General features: G+C 39.0%; 1 protein-coding gene across 5 annotated transcripts in view; it reads left to right on the top strand.

The window, feature by feature from the left end:
* Window positions 1-15,958, top strand: part of rin2 (Ras and Rab interactor 2) — an 88,237-nt gene that overhangs the window by 24,640 nt on the left and 47,639 nt on the right. For 3 of the 5 annotated variants that reach the window (XM_018093778.2, XM_018093776.2, NM_001123492.1), the window contains 1 exon segment: window positions 4,021-4,113. The exons of 1 other annotated variant lie outside the window; for it this stretch is intronic. In XM_018093778.2, the coding sequence (XP_017949267.1) occupies window positions 4,066-4,113 (48 nt within the window). In that variant the 5' untranslated portion in view covers window positions 4,021-4,065. 5 annotated transcript variants of the gene reach the window in all.

The raw sequence follows: 15,958 nt of genomic DNA, 5'->3' as shown, positions 1-15,958 counted from the left end.
TTGAATTTTTCATATCAAATCAGGATTGGCATAGCAGATACGTATGGGTCATTATTTAGATAAAGGTCAAAATCTGGTTTTACCAGTTGTCATTTTCTTTTTCTGTGTTTAGATAAAGCATAAACAGTACAAGATATAGCTAAATATAACTGATAGTCTGAGCTGCTTAATATGCTGTTTTACCAGTATCAAAGTCTGGAATTAGATAATGCTTGAAACTTGCACATCTTGCAAGAAAACATTTTCTGGCCCATTGCATAACATATGACTTAACTCCTTTGGCTGCATTTGCAAGTAAGATTACTGAAAGGGCCAGCATAGCTAATCTCAGTGGTGGGGAGTGATTAAACATGTTAGGTGTGCCGGCAGTGCTTGCCAGCGAGTAATGTGACTGTGCTGGGTGCGTGTGTTTGCCAGATCCAGGTGGATGATATTCCTCAACACATGGTGTAGCCTTTGAAATCAAATACTCGTAAATGGAATAAATACTTGAAGGCTATTTCTACAGATAAACACAAGGGGAAAACCTAACAGATTAAAATCACATCTGTAGCTAGTCGTACAGTTTATATACATGTGGGATCTTTACCTCCCAAGAATATATAAGCTCCCCATGACTAATGGAAATCATACTTTTTGCTTTATGTGCCCACATGCTCTGCACACCCCACTAGCAGCCTGGGTCATCTTATGATACTATGGCTGCCAATGTAAGGCCTGCGATGTGCTGGGGCCACCAGGTGCCGCCATCTCAGGCCCAGCTACCCCAGCTGCGGGGCCCCCCTACCACTGTCATGGATCCCTCCTGCCTCTGATACAAGCCCTCCCACTGCACCTACTGCTGCTGCACATTTATTCCCCCTGCCCAGCCCCGGAAAGGATGCGGTCCAGTCTGGCCCAGTCCAACACCAAATTGGCTGCTATCACAGCACAGGTGAACACATTCCTGGATAGTTCATACTGTCAGTAGGTGGAGGTGGAGAGGAAGCTGTATAAGCAGTTACTGAACTAGAAAAGGCTAGCTATGTTACACACATTACTATATTAACAAAGATACTGTAATACTGATTATTACACACTTTTTACATAAAAACTAGTATTTTCATGTTTAGGAGCTGATACACGAGGACAAATTAAAATCTATTAAAACGAATAAATATGCCTGGATTGCTGTGCACATGTGACGTAAGAAAACATCACGTATTTGAAGATAGCTGGTGACATAACATACAAGTTTTTCTCTATGTCATTATATAATGTTATTATGTGGTGTAATTTTTACATTTTTGCAATACCAGGTTCCTTGTATGCATTGTAGAGGTTTTGAAGACAGTCCAAACGTAAGTCGTTTCAGACTTCAGCATACAATGCCATTTTGCACTAGTATAAACAGATTGTCGTTATTGTACATCATGTTATTAAATGCAGCAGTGTGCATGATGAAGGTCAGATTGACGTAATGTTGCGGTGGTTTATGGAAAACATAAATTATTAAGTGTGGGAACACAGCCGCACACCAAAGCTCCTAGACAGCTACGATCCGGTGCACAGTCCAGGGGGGACCGGCACCCCAAAAACAGAAATTTGTAGGCAGTCATACCCCTCCTGCAGTGTCTGTAAAAAACCTCCTTATCTTATATGTCACCTTCTACAGTTACCCATCTGGAAACTGTTATTTTGTTTTCTCTTTCTTGGGGGGGTTATGTCACATAAATAATGTTTGTTAGTAGGTATACTTTAATCCTGTTAATAATCAATTAACAGTTGAAATAGAGGCAGGTCTAGCAATACGGGCATCATTGTAAGCACTTTGGAACCCCTTGGTGATAGCAATGGCATAAAATTCTTCTAAATCAAAGGAACGTGCACCATCCGGTCAGCACTCTTGGAGCGATGCTTTGAAGAGAATTAATGAAGTGAAAGTCTTGCTATCATTATCTCTGATGGAGGGTAGTGATTCTTTTAGATGGCATGACAGTATCCCTTCCTGTAAAAATGACTAATATGTACATATAAATTGCCATATTTAATTAGCCATGCAATGGGGAATCACTATTTATACAGTTAAGTTAAAATGCTATTAGAGGTTATAGTGATAATGTGAATTGAAAATTAGTTAATAGAGCTTCTTAAGCAGTATTCTGCATTAAAATCCGTTTTTAAAAACGCAAACAGATTTTTTTATATTTAATTTTGATATAAATGTTCTTCATTTCCCAGAGTGCCACAGCCATGTGACCTGTGCTCTGATAAACTTCAGTCACACTTTACTGCTGAGCTGCAAGTTGGAGTGATATCAGCAGCCGATCAGCAGAACAATGGGAAGGGAGCAACATAGCAGCTCCCAGTAGATATCAGAATAGCACTCAATAGTAAAAAATCCAGGTCTGGCTTGGGACTTGTCCAGTTACATGGTATTACTTGCTATTGTTCATATGCCTGTAGCTTTAAAAACAAATCTGTATATAACAGGAGAGTGTTCACAACTGTATGGCTTGTAGGACTAAGGGCAAGAGAACACTAAGTAGATTGACTGCTTTCTTCCGCAGGCGTTTTTTATAGACATGGGGAAAAGCATATCTGCTATTATGACACCCCCATAGCTCCAATGGCTAGGGGTGCACTCAATCCACTCAGTTTGGGATTCGGACGAATCCTGAATCCTATACAAAAGATGTGACCGAATCATAATCAAATCCTAATTTGCATATGCAAATTAAGCAAAGAAAGGGTTAAAGAGAATTGCGTACACAGCATGTGGTTAAAATTTTTCAACTTCCGTGTTTGTTATTAAAAGTAATTTCATTTTACAGATTTGGAATCGGTTCGACCAGGCACTTGGACGAATCTGAATCCTGCTGAATCCTGGCCATATCCCAAACCGAATCCTGCTTTCGGTGGATCCCTACCATTGACAGGCCTGGCTTCTGTCTGTGTAGAGCAAGACAGATCTCCTAAAGACAGATCTCCTATTGGCACGAAATGCAAAAAACTTCACACAGGCCAATGCCGGGCTTGCCAATGGAGCTACAGGGGTGTGCGCGTAAGAGCGGATTTGCTTTCCGCCACGTCTATAAAAAATGCCTGCATGGGAAAACAGTTAATCCAATTAGTTTGTCCTTGCCCTAATAGCAGTGGCCACTCTGAGGCTGCTGCTGCCCAATTTCTCCCGCTCTGTGCTTACAACTTTAGCGTTGGAGTGAGTTCAGAGGGGGCCGCATTGCTAGTGCAAAGAGCGCTAATGTGCTCTCTGCACTAGCAGAGCCTAATTTTTGTTTTAAAGAATGAAAATTTGGCTCTTAAAGTTACCAAAGGTGGCTTTTTGCCACCCCTGGTAACTAGCCGCTCACTTCCGCCTGAGGCAAGGTTCTCACCTTGCCTCATGGCAGGAGCAGCCCTACCTAATAGCCCAAGTTGCTTATGTCAGGTGAATTGTATAAAACCTAGGTCAAAATCAAATTTTTGTTTAAAATCCTTCTCCCAGGACTTGGCAAACCATTCTTTAATAAGAAAACAGTGTTGATTATATTTTCATGTCAGAGCCTAGGCCAAAATATCATAAATGTATGTATTTGGTATAGCTGCTTTACTGTCTTACAAACATTTAACCAGCACTCAATGAGTTACTTTACTGTATGCTTCTAGAGCCACCCACTGCTTGGATAGGTTGTGACCAGTAGCATGTTGTACCGAATCTGGCTTCGAACAGTTCAGAGGAAAATGATACTTGAGAAAATAAACAGACATCCCACACTCCCCTCTGCCATAACTGGCTAATTAGTACTAAATAATAATAGAGAGAGAGGAGCTGGAGATAAGATGCTGATGTACTACTGTACTTCACTAACAGGGATGGCGTATGGGAAATGAGAAGCTGAGAGAGAGGTTCTTGGAGGAGCTGAATAGCCGGGCACTGTTGACGGAAAAGATCTTGGCAGTGTGCGTGTTGTGACTGTTTTTGTGGTTTCCAGAGGAATTTCCTATCGACTGGACTAACCATTAAAATGTCTTTGCTCTCAGAAGTGCTGGGAAAGCAGAGGAAAGGTCCCGCAGAAGACAGCACAGATGGCCATGGAAGTGTCGCCTTTGGATGGCCGTGGAAATTACTTTAAGGTAGGTAGACCACATAAGTCCTTTTTCAAACTGTCTAGCAAAATAACAGAATTATACTTACCTGTCGGATCCTGGTGTTAGTAAAAAACATGAGAAAGCAGAAGACCCCCAGTTGCTAAGGTAAGGCAGCTGCTAAAGCTTTAACTCCCAGCATACTCATTTACCAGCCTGCAGCTGAGGATGCTGGGAGGTCATACGTTCCTAACATATAGTAAGTCCAAAGCCAGAATGACTGCCTCTGGTCAGGACGAAACTGGTAGGGAGATATCCCATGAAGCAAACGGAAATCGACATGATAAATAAATACTATCAAGTTCTGGACATCTGTTTTTATGAATCTGATGCTTTTATTAAGCAATTTCTTATATAATATTAAAAATTAAAAACCTGTGACTACATGTCTGATACCCCAGCAGAAACTGGAAACTTGTTACCAGCACTGCTGTAGAATCAACACGGGGCATGACCCATATTATTATTTTTTTGTTTTTGCATGTGAGAAAATGTTGGGACAGACCAGGCTCCGTAATGTGGGCAAACCCCCTCTTCATCACTTATTGTAGAGCAGTGGTTCACAATATGTGGGCTGACCACCTGGGGGGGGGGGGGTTAAAGCAGTGGCAGGGGGTTGGGGCATTGTTCAAAATAAATTCTAATTAGAGTAATGTTTGTGGAGAATTCCTGTTTAATCTTCTATATATTCTTGGAAATGTGGTTAAATGACCAACAATATTTTGCTGTATCTGATTGGTTGCTATGGTTACAGAGGAAGTAAAAATGTTGGGTTTGCTTTTGTAAAATTCTGTAAATATAGATATATTTTGCATATAGAGCTCAGAATTATTTTAGTCACCAGCAAAAGGATTTTTCCTCTGTCTCTGAACCTGAACTGTGGTTTATTTAGCACCTGCTATTTTTGTTAGTTGCTTGTATAATTTTCCCATTGCTTGTCCAACCCAAGCTTGGCTATGTAGAAGCTTTTCATTTGGCTGCCAAGCTGAGCAGAGCAGAACCACATGTGGATATATAACTGCTCTGAGCTCAGCTTTTTATGAGCCTCCTTTCTTGTGAAACGTTTCCTATAAAATAGATGATTGAGCGTAGAATATCTTGGCAGTTTTACATATTCTTATATAGTTCATGCTTTACAAAACCTACAATTCATTTAATTCTGTTTATGAGAGAGCTCATATATCTGCCCCAGTAAAAATCAGAGAGCGTCGGGTTCACCTCAGCTCAGGTCCCACACATCAGTAAACTAAAATGCGTGGGATAAGTGGCAGAGCAAATTATTTGGCTGCTTCTCAAAGACGATGATCTTCATAATGAAAATAGTAACATTTTCTGAATAGAATTCGCTGGAATGATTGATATGGGACAGGAATCATCAGGGATCATGTGTACCTTAAGGACACATACATTTTGGGGAATGGGGCACTTTGATGTTTTAAGGATATTTTAGGGATATTCATTCAACCTTAACTGGGAAAAATCCAGTTGGTCCCTGTGACCTCCCTGCTGCACTGTGCACCAAAACTGTTTTTCTCCTTTGAAGGAGAAATTGCAGAATGAGACAAGCAGCATGGGTGTACTAGGAGAGAAGAAAATCTGGTGATGTTCTGTACAAATGTGGGTGAAGTATTGCTTTTAATCCATTCGTTGAATGCAGTGATCTTGCTGGCATGTTGGGGTTAATGTGCTCATAATCCATTTTTTGTAACAACCTTACTGGTATGTCTGGATTAAATCTGGGTTAAAGTGCTCATTAACCGCTTTCCTGTTGTGATCTTGCTGGTATGCCTGGGGTTAATGTGCTCAGAATACATTATTTCTGAAGTGATCTTACTTGCTTGTCTGGAGTCAATGGAGCGTTCATTACCCATTTGAACTTACTGGTATTTCTGCTGTAATTTTACTGGCATGCTACTTGTTTATATGCTTATTGTCCAGGCTTTTGCCTTAGGGCCCCATATTTTGTTCAGACAGCTCTACTCAGAGGAAGGGAGTGTCTGTAGTAATGTGTTTGGTTGGTGAAGTTCTTTGGTGGAGCCTAGGTACTGAAGACTGACACTGCAATCCAGCACACAAATGTTACTTGATCCACAGGCCTTAAGTTTTTTAACTATCACTTTTCCCTTAAAGAACTATATTATAATGTTAGATTAAGTGAGAATTTGGCCCAGTGTTTTGGTTTAAGTTCTGTTTATTTTGCTCATTTTATTAAAAGGTATATATATTGATGTATACTGCATTTCCAGCCTTGCCTAGTGTTTGACTACTCTATAGTTCTTTGAGTCCAACGAGACAAAAGTGCTCTATAAATATCCCCATTGCCTATTTGTATATGCATGAGATAAACAGAGTTTCTAGTGATGTTGTATCTTGGCAAATTCAGAAAAGCTAAACGTTTATATTTAGTAGTCTTTTCTCTGACACGATTAAAGATTTGTTCAAATAGCATTTGTTATATACAAGGAAGCCACAGAGAGGCAAGTTCTTGCTCAAATAGTGAGTCCAGATGAAAGCAATTAAGGGAGAACCAAAGTCAATATCTTTGGGGTGTGCCAGTTTGTTATTTATCTACCAGTGATTAAAAATGCTTTGTACCAGCTCAGGGCAGAAGATGGGGGGGGGGGGGGGGGGCAGGGTTCTACTGGAAAACATGAAGATGCATGCCAGCACAGTATAGTGATTTGCTCAAAGCCCATATTATTGTTTGGTTTAAACCATATAAATTATCAGCCAAGAAAAACTTCTTTTGTTCTTTAGAGAATGACTGCTAACTTCATGCTGTGAAATCAAAGATAGATTATCTGAGGACATTGGCTATTATCCAGGTGGTCATAACCTGTACTCTTGGTCAAATTATTGTATAAGAACCATTTGCAATTCAGTTAGTCAATAAAGGGGATTTTCATTTTTCACATATTTCTTTTTCAGTTAACAGTTGTTCATTGGCTAACATTAGCTAAATGGATGCAGTGTTTCAGTATTTTAATAATAATCATTTGTGTTTGGTGGATTCCAAATACCAGTTTTTGGCCTGAGGATTTTCCGCTGGTATTCATTGAGATCATATGTGTATGACTGTTTGCATGACAAACTCAAAACCTGCTGACCAAAAACCGTACCAATGTATTTAGATTTTTATTGGTCATTATTTCTGCATATTTCTTTGTAAATACGTTACTGTTTTATTCTGCCAGGTGGGGCTATTTTCTATATTTAAATGTCATGTGACATTCATATACTTTATGAATCTCTAAAACTGTGCCTAGATTGTAAACTGCGCCTGACTGTAATTAAGGCAGCTTGCTATAAAGAATGTAGATAAAACAGCTATAGGATCTGTCATTTGCAAACCTGTTTTCTGGACAGACCTGAGAACAGGCAAAGCCATTTTTCCCTAAAATGCTATTAAGTAGAGCAAAACAAAAACAGACAGGGGTGTTGTAATGGGTATTTTAAGTGTTTAAATGTATTTCAAATTATTTTAGCTCTATCTGCCTGCAGCTGCAATACGGGCAACAAAGGTGTCATTAGAGAAATACTGTCATGATGGAAAAACATGTTTTTTCAAAACGCATCAGTAAATAGAGGTTTTCTAGCAGCACACAAACATTATTTTTAGCTAGATATATTCTTAATTTCCCAGGGTGCCACAGCCATGTGACCTGTGCTCTGGTAAACTTCAGTCACACTTTACTGCTGAGCTGCAAGTTGGAGTGATATCACCCCCCTCCCAGCAGCTGATCAGCAGAACAATGGGAAGGTTGCACGACAGCAGCTCCCAGTAGGTATCAAAATAGCACTCAATAGTAAGAAATACAAGTCCTGTTCGGGACTCCTCCAGTTACATGGGGGTAGGAAGTAATATAAATCTTGTTTCCTTCTGAAATTACACAATCACATCAAATAGGCAGGCTCCATTTTGTGGACACTGTTATTAAGGCAAGCTTTCTATCACTCAAAAATCTTGTGTATGTGCCAGAATGGGGGACCAGATGCCCATGCCCATGCACTGGCTGCACAATTAGATGACTAGGAGGGAGGGGAAAGTGAAAGCTGAGTTACATTACATTAACATTTATTTATAAAGCGTCAACATATTCCGCAGCGCTGTACAATAGGTGGGTTACATACATTGGACATACAGAGTAACATATAAAGCAATCAATAACCGATACAAGAAGTGAAGAGGGCCCTGCCCAAAAGAGCTTACGATTTGAAAGTTAAAGTACTTGTCTGCCCCGCCTAAGGCATAGAGGCAGGGCAGGCAATATATGATTGACAGCTAGGTTGTTTAAATGCCTTTATAATGGGTTTGGATGTGTTCATATAAAAATGAATTTGAGTTTCTTGTTTAATTTGAAAAGGACTTTTATTATACAGCTTTTTATGTCTGGGTAACAGGTCCACTTTAATGGTTTTAAACCTATTTATAAAGATAATTACTTTTGAAATCAGTATTCCCTTATTCCTTTGTCTGCTCCTGGCTCTGACTTCTTTTATAACTTTTACAATCTAGATTCATATTAGCGTCTTGTACACAGTACAAACAGGTGTCTGCAGATATATTATTGCTGAGATTTATGTCTGAAATAGGCTTGGCAAACTTGACTATTCTGTTTAGCTTCAACTTCTATCCACTTTGTAGAGCTGTCTGTCTGAGAATTTCGGGAGTTGTATTTCAATAGAAATAGAGTAGAATTCTCATGCTCATACTGCAGAGCTTCTCTGCCCATAATAGAGCTCAGTAGTATAAAGAACCATGTGTTATTTTCATTGTATCAATGCTTTCACATCTGTTGAGATTTTTTTTTAGCCTGGAAAGCAAATGCTTCTCAACCAAGAATACATTGTTACAGTATATTACAACATAGGCCTTTTTATGCTCGGTGGCACCATTAAAAACACAAGTTTGTACAGCCTCATTTTTTATAAGCAGTTGCGATGCCACATACCAAACTGGCAGCTTGTTACATCACTGCCAGAGGAAAAATGTTATATTGCTAAGGATGGTTAGAATGTAAATGTGGCATGGGGGTAATGTGCTCATTGCTTAGGGCTGTTGTACTGGGCAGCTCATGTACAAGCTTAAAAACAGGGACATAATCAGGTGCAGTAAATTGAATTCAGGTCTTGATTGCCCTTAACTATGTCAAAATGAGACATGTAGATGTCTTTATAGGAATAGTATATCTCCTTTTCAACATGGTTACTAATACAGTGATAATTCCCTCTCATAATGGACTCCTGCCAACAAAACAGTCACACCAGAGGGTGAAGGGATTATGTGTATACTGGTAATCTAATGTTTAGCTGAAGAAATAAATTCAATAAAATTTCTGTAATTAAAACAATGGGCAAAAATGAAGTTCAGCCAAAGCCCTATGTATTGAACTCATGTGATACAAAGGGGTATAATGTCCTTTTAAGAGAGAATGACTTGATCCTCATATAAAGATAGGATTATGTTGCACCTATTGGGTTATCCCCAGAGCAGCATTAGAGTTTGAATACCTGTCCTATTCTGTGTGTATCAGTGATCCCCAACCAGTGGCTCAGGGGCAACATGTTGCTCACCAACCCCTTGGATGTTGCTCTCAGTGCCCCCAAACCAGGGAGTTATTTTTGAATTCCTGACTTGGGGGCAAGTTTTGGTTGAATAAAAACAAGATTTACTACCAAATAAATCCCCCTGTAAGCTGATAGTGTGCATAGAGGCTGCCTAATAGCCAAGCTTAGCCCTTATTTGGCACCTCCATGAACTTTTATGGTGCTTGTGTTGCTCTCCAAGTCTTTTTACATTTGCTTGTGGCTCATGAGTAAGAAAGGTTGGGGATCCCTGGTGTGTATAATACTTATAGGCTTATTTTGCAATTTTTAAGTTTGTGAATTTGAGTTTGTTTTTCTAAATCAAATAAACTCGCATATCGAATGGTCATTTATTTATTAATAAGGGAAAACTCATTTAAATAAATACATTTTTGAGTTTACAAGCTGTACAAATTCGAAAAATTTGAGTTTGAGAATATGGCTTCACTTTGCCTATGACAACTCCCATTGACCTCTATAGAAACTCGTAAGTTTTTACATTCAAGCTTTTGTTTTTTTTGCACTTCATAAATACCAGACACTCTGCACCCTAACTTGTGTGTCTGAATGGGGATTGTTTTTGCACTTTGCACACTTCCTTCCCAATTTTAAAGAAGCCCTTATATTTTGCACAGGGGATAGTTATCCAGAGTCACAGCACAGATTTTCGCTGCTGTTTTGGCAGTATCAGTTCCATTTTCCTTGCTTGTGAGTGGGCCCTCATCTTGAGGTGAGCTGTTTTAGTCTGCTCTTTGGTCAGTGGTTGAGAGCAAAAAGCCCCATTTAGTTTCTATCTTAATACACCTCTGGTAGCAGAGGGAACTGAAATCATAAGAATTTGTTATATATATATAAGCTATACTTTATATGAGAAGGTTTAGTGGATATGATTTATAGCAGAGAGGTTCTCTTAGAGCAGGATTTTCCAAACAAGACTGGCACATCCTACAAGAGTTAAGGGGGAAATTACCACAATTAATTACTATTCATATTGGGCCCCACAATATCCAAAACATTGTTAGAAACAGAAATGTTCTATATGAACTGTCTGGGGATTGGGGGGCTTTGTAATGCAATCCTTACCACTGTGAAGGCAGGATGCAAAGTACAAAGTGTAATCAGGGCTATGAGAACTGCTAGGCCAACAGCCAGATATAAACAAAATAAAACTTCTAATATGTTTTTAAATGACCTGAAATGGGCATTATGTGCAAGTTTCATTTTTCAAAGGTCCCTGTTGTTAAATAAACAATTCCCAGCAGGGATTTTGAGGGCTGTTGTTGCAGTTCACCAGTAGCTGGTGTGTAACAAGCTGGACTGCCCTGTGCTTGCAAATTAACTGTCACCTTTGCATTATCTCGTGAATGGTAAACTGTTAGATTATGAGCTCACAGTATGCTATTGATTCGTTTACCTAAAGTTAAAGGGGTTTTTCACCTTTAAGCTAACTATTGGTATGTTATAGCAACTTTTCAATTGGTTTTCATATTTTCTTTTAATACTTTTTAAATTAATTGTCTTTTTCTTCTGCCTCTTTCCAACTTTCAAATGAGGATCACTGAGCCCAGAAACCAAAAGACTATTGCTCTGTGAGGCTACAATTTTATTGTCACTGTCACTTTTTATTTCATTACTTTCCTATTCAGGCCATCACCTATTAATATTCTAGGCTCTTCTTCAAATCAAAGCCTGGTTGCTAGGGTAATTTGGAATTAAATTAGCTGCAGATATTCCAAAGTGGAGAGCTGCTACATAAAAAGCTAAATAATTAAAAAACCACAAATAATAAAAAATGAAGACCAATTGCAAATTTTCTCAGAATAACACTCTCTACATTATACTAAAAGTGAAGTTAAAGGTGAACAAGCCCTTTAAGAAAAGGGAAGCAAAGACATGATTCATTTCTAAAATGTATAACTAATTAATTGTATAAGCTTATAACTATGTTCCTATATCTACTATTAGTTATACAGGCATTGTCCTCATCACTTTTGCTCTGGTAGTGTCAGCGCTAAGGAGGAAATCACCTTCTTGCCATTTCATCATGCTACTGGAATGTAGACTGACAACTCTGCTAACTAAAGTTAAATGCAAACTGCTGTTTTCTTTCAAAGTTAAAAAGGTTAAAAAGGAAAGGTGGAATGACTGAGGAGTGCCAAAATGTTAATCCCAGTGATTGTATTCACTTACTTGATACCCAGGGCTGGTTCTCCTGTTAGTAAAAAATAACACCAGCCCAGGGTACATGCAGGCCAGCAATCCTCTTCATTTATTGCACCTTTCGTGGCACCGGCTGCACATGTGCTGCAGAGAGAAAAGCCACACTTAGCTTAGAAAGCAGTCATGTGTGGAGCGCTGCATAAAATGCTTTGGAAAAATCCAAATAAATCTACTGCAACCCCTGTGTCCAGCTTCTTACATACCTCATCATAAAAAGCAATTAAATTTGTCAGACATGGCCTATTAAACAAGGAGTAGTGATTAGCGAATCTGTCCCATTTGGCTTCCCCCCAAAAATTTGCAAAATGGATGAAAGAAGCAAAATACATTGAAGTCAATGGACAGTTTTTCACACAATAATTTTTTATTACCACACTATACTTTTTTCCACCTATAAGTTCATAGGCGTTTTTTCATGCCAAACCTGGTGAAAAATGTGACTTATAGCTAACATGGAGCCATTTCATTGTGTTTGGTTATAAGTCCATTTGAATTCAGCCAGTCACAAAAGGATGTAAAACAGTGATGTGCCTAAGAAGGTGGAACAGGGCATAGTCAGGGTAATGTCCATTTGCAGTCTAGTAAACATATCCCCTGAGCATTTTCCACTCTGAGAAGTGTGATCCAAGTCAGTCAGATACAAGGTAGATCTACCTGACTTGGATCAAAATATTTCTGCAGATAATTGTTGTCTCCATTAATTTAACTTTATAGTAGTACAGATATGGGAAACCCATCTGAATTACAGAAAACCCATCTCCTATAGACTTCATTTTAATCAAATAACTAAGATTTTTAAAACTGATTTCCTTTTTCTCTGTAATAATAAAACATTACCTTGTACTTAATCCCAACTAAGATATAATTAATCCTTATGGGGGGCAAAACAATCCTATTGGGTTTATTTAATGTTTTATTGTTAAAGTATGAAGATCCAAATTACAGAAAGACCCCTTATCTGGAATACCCTTGATCCTGAGCATTCTGGATAATAGGTCCTATACCTGTATAATACATTTTGGGATCACTCCTGTGGTAACAGAGGATCAAAAATCCATCAAAGTTTGCAAGAAAATATGCTATTGTTACCAGCATTTGAAAGTAATTGCCAGGGGCCTTTAATTTTTGCAAGCTCTTTGTGTTGTGGGACATGTTGTAAGAATGTGACAAGTAAATCTGCCACAAGTCTGTGTTCTTTACAACTGTATTGTGATTTATGCACTTTTTATGTCTAAAACAGGCGCAGCTGGTTAATTTTCAAAAACAAATATTATTTGACTAGAAAAAAGTTAATGTGTATATTACTACCTGCGTTATAAAGGCAACAGATTTTCAAAGAAGGGGTTTTCCCACAACAAAAAGTACCTTGGACAGGTGCAGCTTTAGTTCTTCACTGACCCATCACTAGACTAGGTGAAGCTGGTAATGCTTTTGTACTACAGATTTTTTTCAAATCCATTAGTCTAGTCTCTAGTCAATATCCTACAGCTATGCTAGTAAGTTCTAGAGACACTAGTATGTGAACATGTGTATAAAGGGAGGAACAATGATCCACCAGTATCCAGTGCTGGCCTGGTGCTTGGCCAGACTGGAGAATAGATACCACAATGATACTGCCTTGCATTTTATCTTGATGAGCTTCCGAGGCCATAAGCAGTGATAAATAGACGGACTACTTACTAAGCATGAGCAGTTCTGTGCTCTACTGAGAAGTGACAGTTGGAGTTAAGGCTAGAACTCTAATCTTTGGGATGCTTTCACTGGAGGGATCCAGTTCTCTGAGGCGGTGAGACTAAACCTCCAGAAATCTGTATTTTACCTCTTTTTGAGATTCAGTTAGAGGGTAACTAATTTACCTGTCATATTACAAAGCAAGTACTGGTATGGGACCTATTATCCAGAATGCTCGGGACCTGGGGTTTTCCGGATAAGGGGTCTTTCCGTAATTTGGATCTCCTACATTAAGTCTAAGAAAATTATTTAAACAGTATTTAAACCCAGTAGTATTGTTTTGGCTCTAATAAGGATTAATTATATCTTAGTACCATCTTTATTTCTGTTTGTTCTTCAGTAGACCTACTGTTAGGAGTGTTTCTACCATGATGCCAAAAAGCTGCCTCTGGTAAAGTCATGGCTAGTGCCATTAGGGGTGGATCCTCAGCCAAATGCAGGCCAAGAATCCGCCCCTAAGCTTAATTCTTGTGACTACACCCGGAAGCATGCTTCAGCCAGGGTGCAGGCAGACACACAATTTACATATTTTTAAAGCTTAGGAGTAGATTCTCAGCCTGTGCTTATCCCGCAGGCTAAGTGTGTGCACTGGCCTATAAGCTGAATTTTCAGTTTCTTAAACTGGAAATTCATCTCTTCTACTGCAAAAAGTGCATTTGAGGGATGAGGTGGTTCTGTCCACTGTTTCTGGTAATAAAAAGTACTGGCACCCCAATGATTCCAATGTTTCTACTAAGTAAAGACTGAGCACTTGTTATACCATTGTACCCTAGAACGATTGTAGACCTTTAACTTGTGTAGACCTGTGAGAAGAATGATATAGATTCTCCATATGGACATTTATCTTACGTTAATGGCCAGTTCATAGTTATTTTGCTTTAACAGTAGCTGGCACAACGATTTTCCTGAGGTTATGGGTAGGTGGCTTGGCTCCACCCTCGACATCAGTTTCCTTCAGTTCCTTACTCCTTCTGATGGCCATTATTTATTTACAGACTCACACCTTTCCTGTCCCCTCTAGTGACATCAGGGAGGGTGGGTATATAAGTAACAACAACACACTGGGTCAGGTGGATTTTGGGTTGGGAGCTGGCAGGTTAGGGTCTTTTTCTGTGGATACGGTTGGAGTTAGGGAAAGGGGTGAGGGTGGGGTATGACTATGGGGGTCTGTTGTACACATAAGCGATGTTGACCCTGCATCAGCTGTTTCTGAACTACTATTCCCAGCATACCAACAATAGCTGAAGGAAGCTGTGGTTTATCAACAGCTGTAGTGCCACAGTTTGAACTCCCCCTAATATATGTAATGTAGATGTTGCATGTTATATTGTTTCTATTGTATTTTTATCTTTTTCATCTACCCCAGGGGGCCACTCTGGTGCCATGAGCTAACATAAAATGGATCTGAAACACATAAAATGGATCTGAAACATTTATAGTTCTTAAGAGAAATTATCCTGGTTCTTTTGATTGTTCAGCAAACCTAGTGGTGCTCTTTATGCTACAGAGAGGTCCCCAATAACAGTTTAGTATTTATTAGTATACGTTGGAGCTGCTTGTCCACTCCCCCTACTGTGGTAAACTGAAATAATAAACCTTTTTATTCATATTACCTATCTTGCAGTGATATTCTTTTCAGTCCATACTAGAGGTAGAAATGTGTACAACAGCTGTATACACTGTTCTGCAACAACAGACAAGCATGGTATGGGGATAGTTGTCCTTTAAAGAGATGGTCATAGCTCAGGCTTTCTAATTCATATCTAAAATATGGTGTATATTTGAGGGACTGCTTGGAATATAAAACATTTAATTCTTATTCAGTGTTACTTTACACGCTCACCCCAACCACATTTCTATGTGATTTTTTTTCTTGGCTTTTCTCCCAGGAAAACATTCTATTCAGTAGCAGGAAGGATGTCTACCAGGGCTCTTCCCCTTATCTGATTGTTTTGTAGTGGCTGCCTAATACACAAAATATTTGGTCACCAACTCTTATTCTTAATCTTATTTGTGTTTATCTTGGCATAAACTGACTGCCCTTTAGCAAAGAATTTATGTAAATGGCTCTTCGGGACCCATAATCTTGTGGATTGTGGCCCTGGCTCTGTGGTTTGATATGATTGGCTAGAGATGCCCATCCAAAAGCCCCCTTACATCTGAGATTTGTATTTGAGATAGTGTTTCCTCTAATGGTCATATGTGCAAAGAGTGTGCACTTTAAAGGAGAAGGAAAGGTAAAAACTAAGAAAGCTTTATCAGAAAGGCCTAAGTAAATACAGCCGTAATCACTTAC

Source organism: Xenopus tropicalis, chromosome 5 (genome assembly GCF_000004195.4).
Source record: "Xenopus tropicalis strain Nigerian chromosome 5, UCB_Xtro_10.0, whole genome shotgun sequence".
In the NCBI taxonomy this organism is placed as follows: Eukaryota; Metazoa; Chordata; class Amphibia; order Anura; family Pipidae; genus Xenopus; species Xenopus tropicalis.
This window is presented reverse-complemented; position numbering and strand designations above follow the sequence as displayed.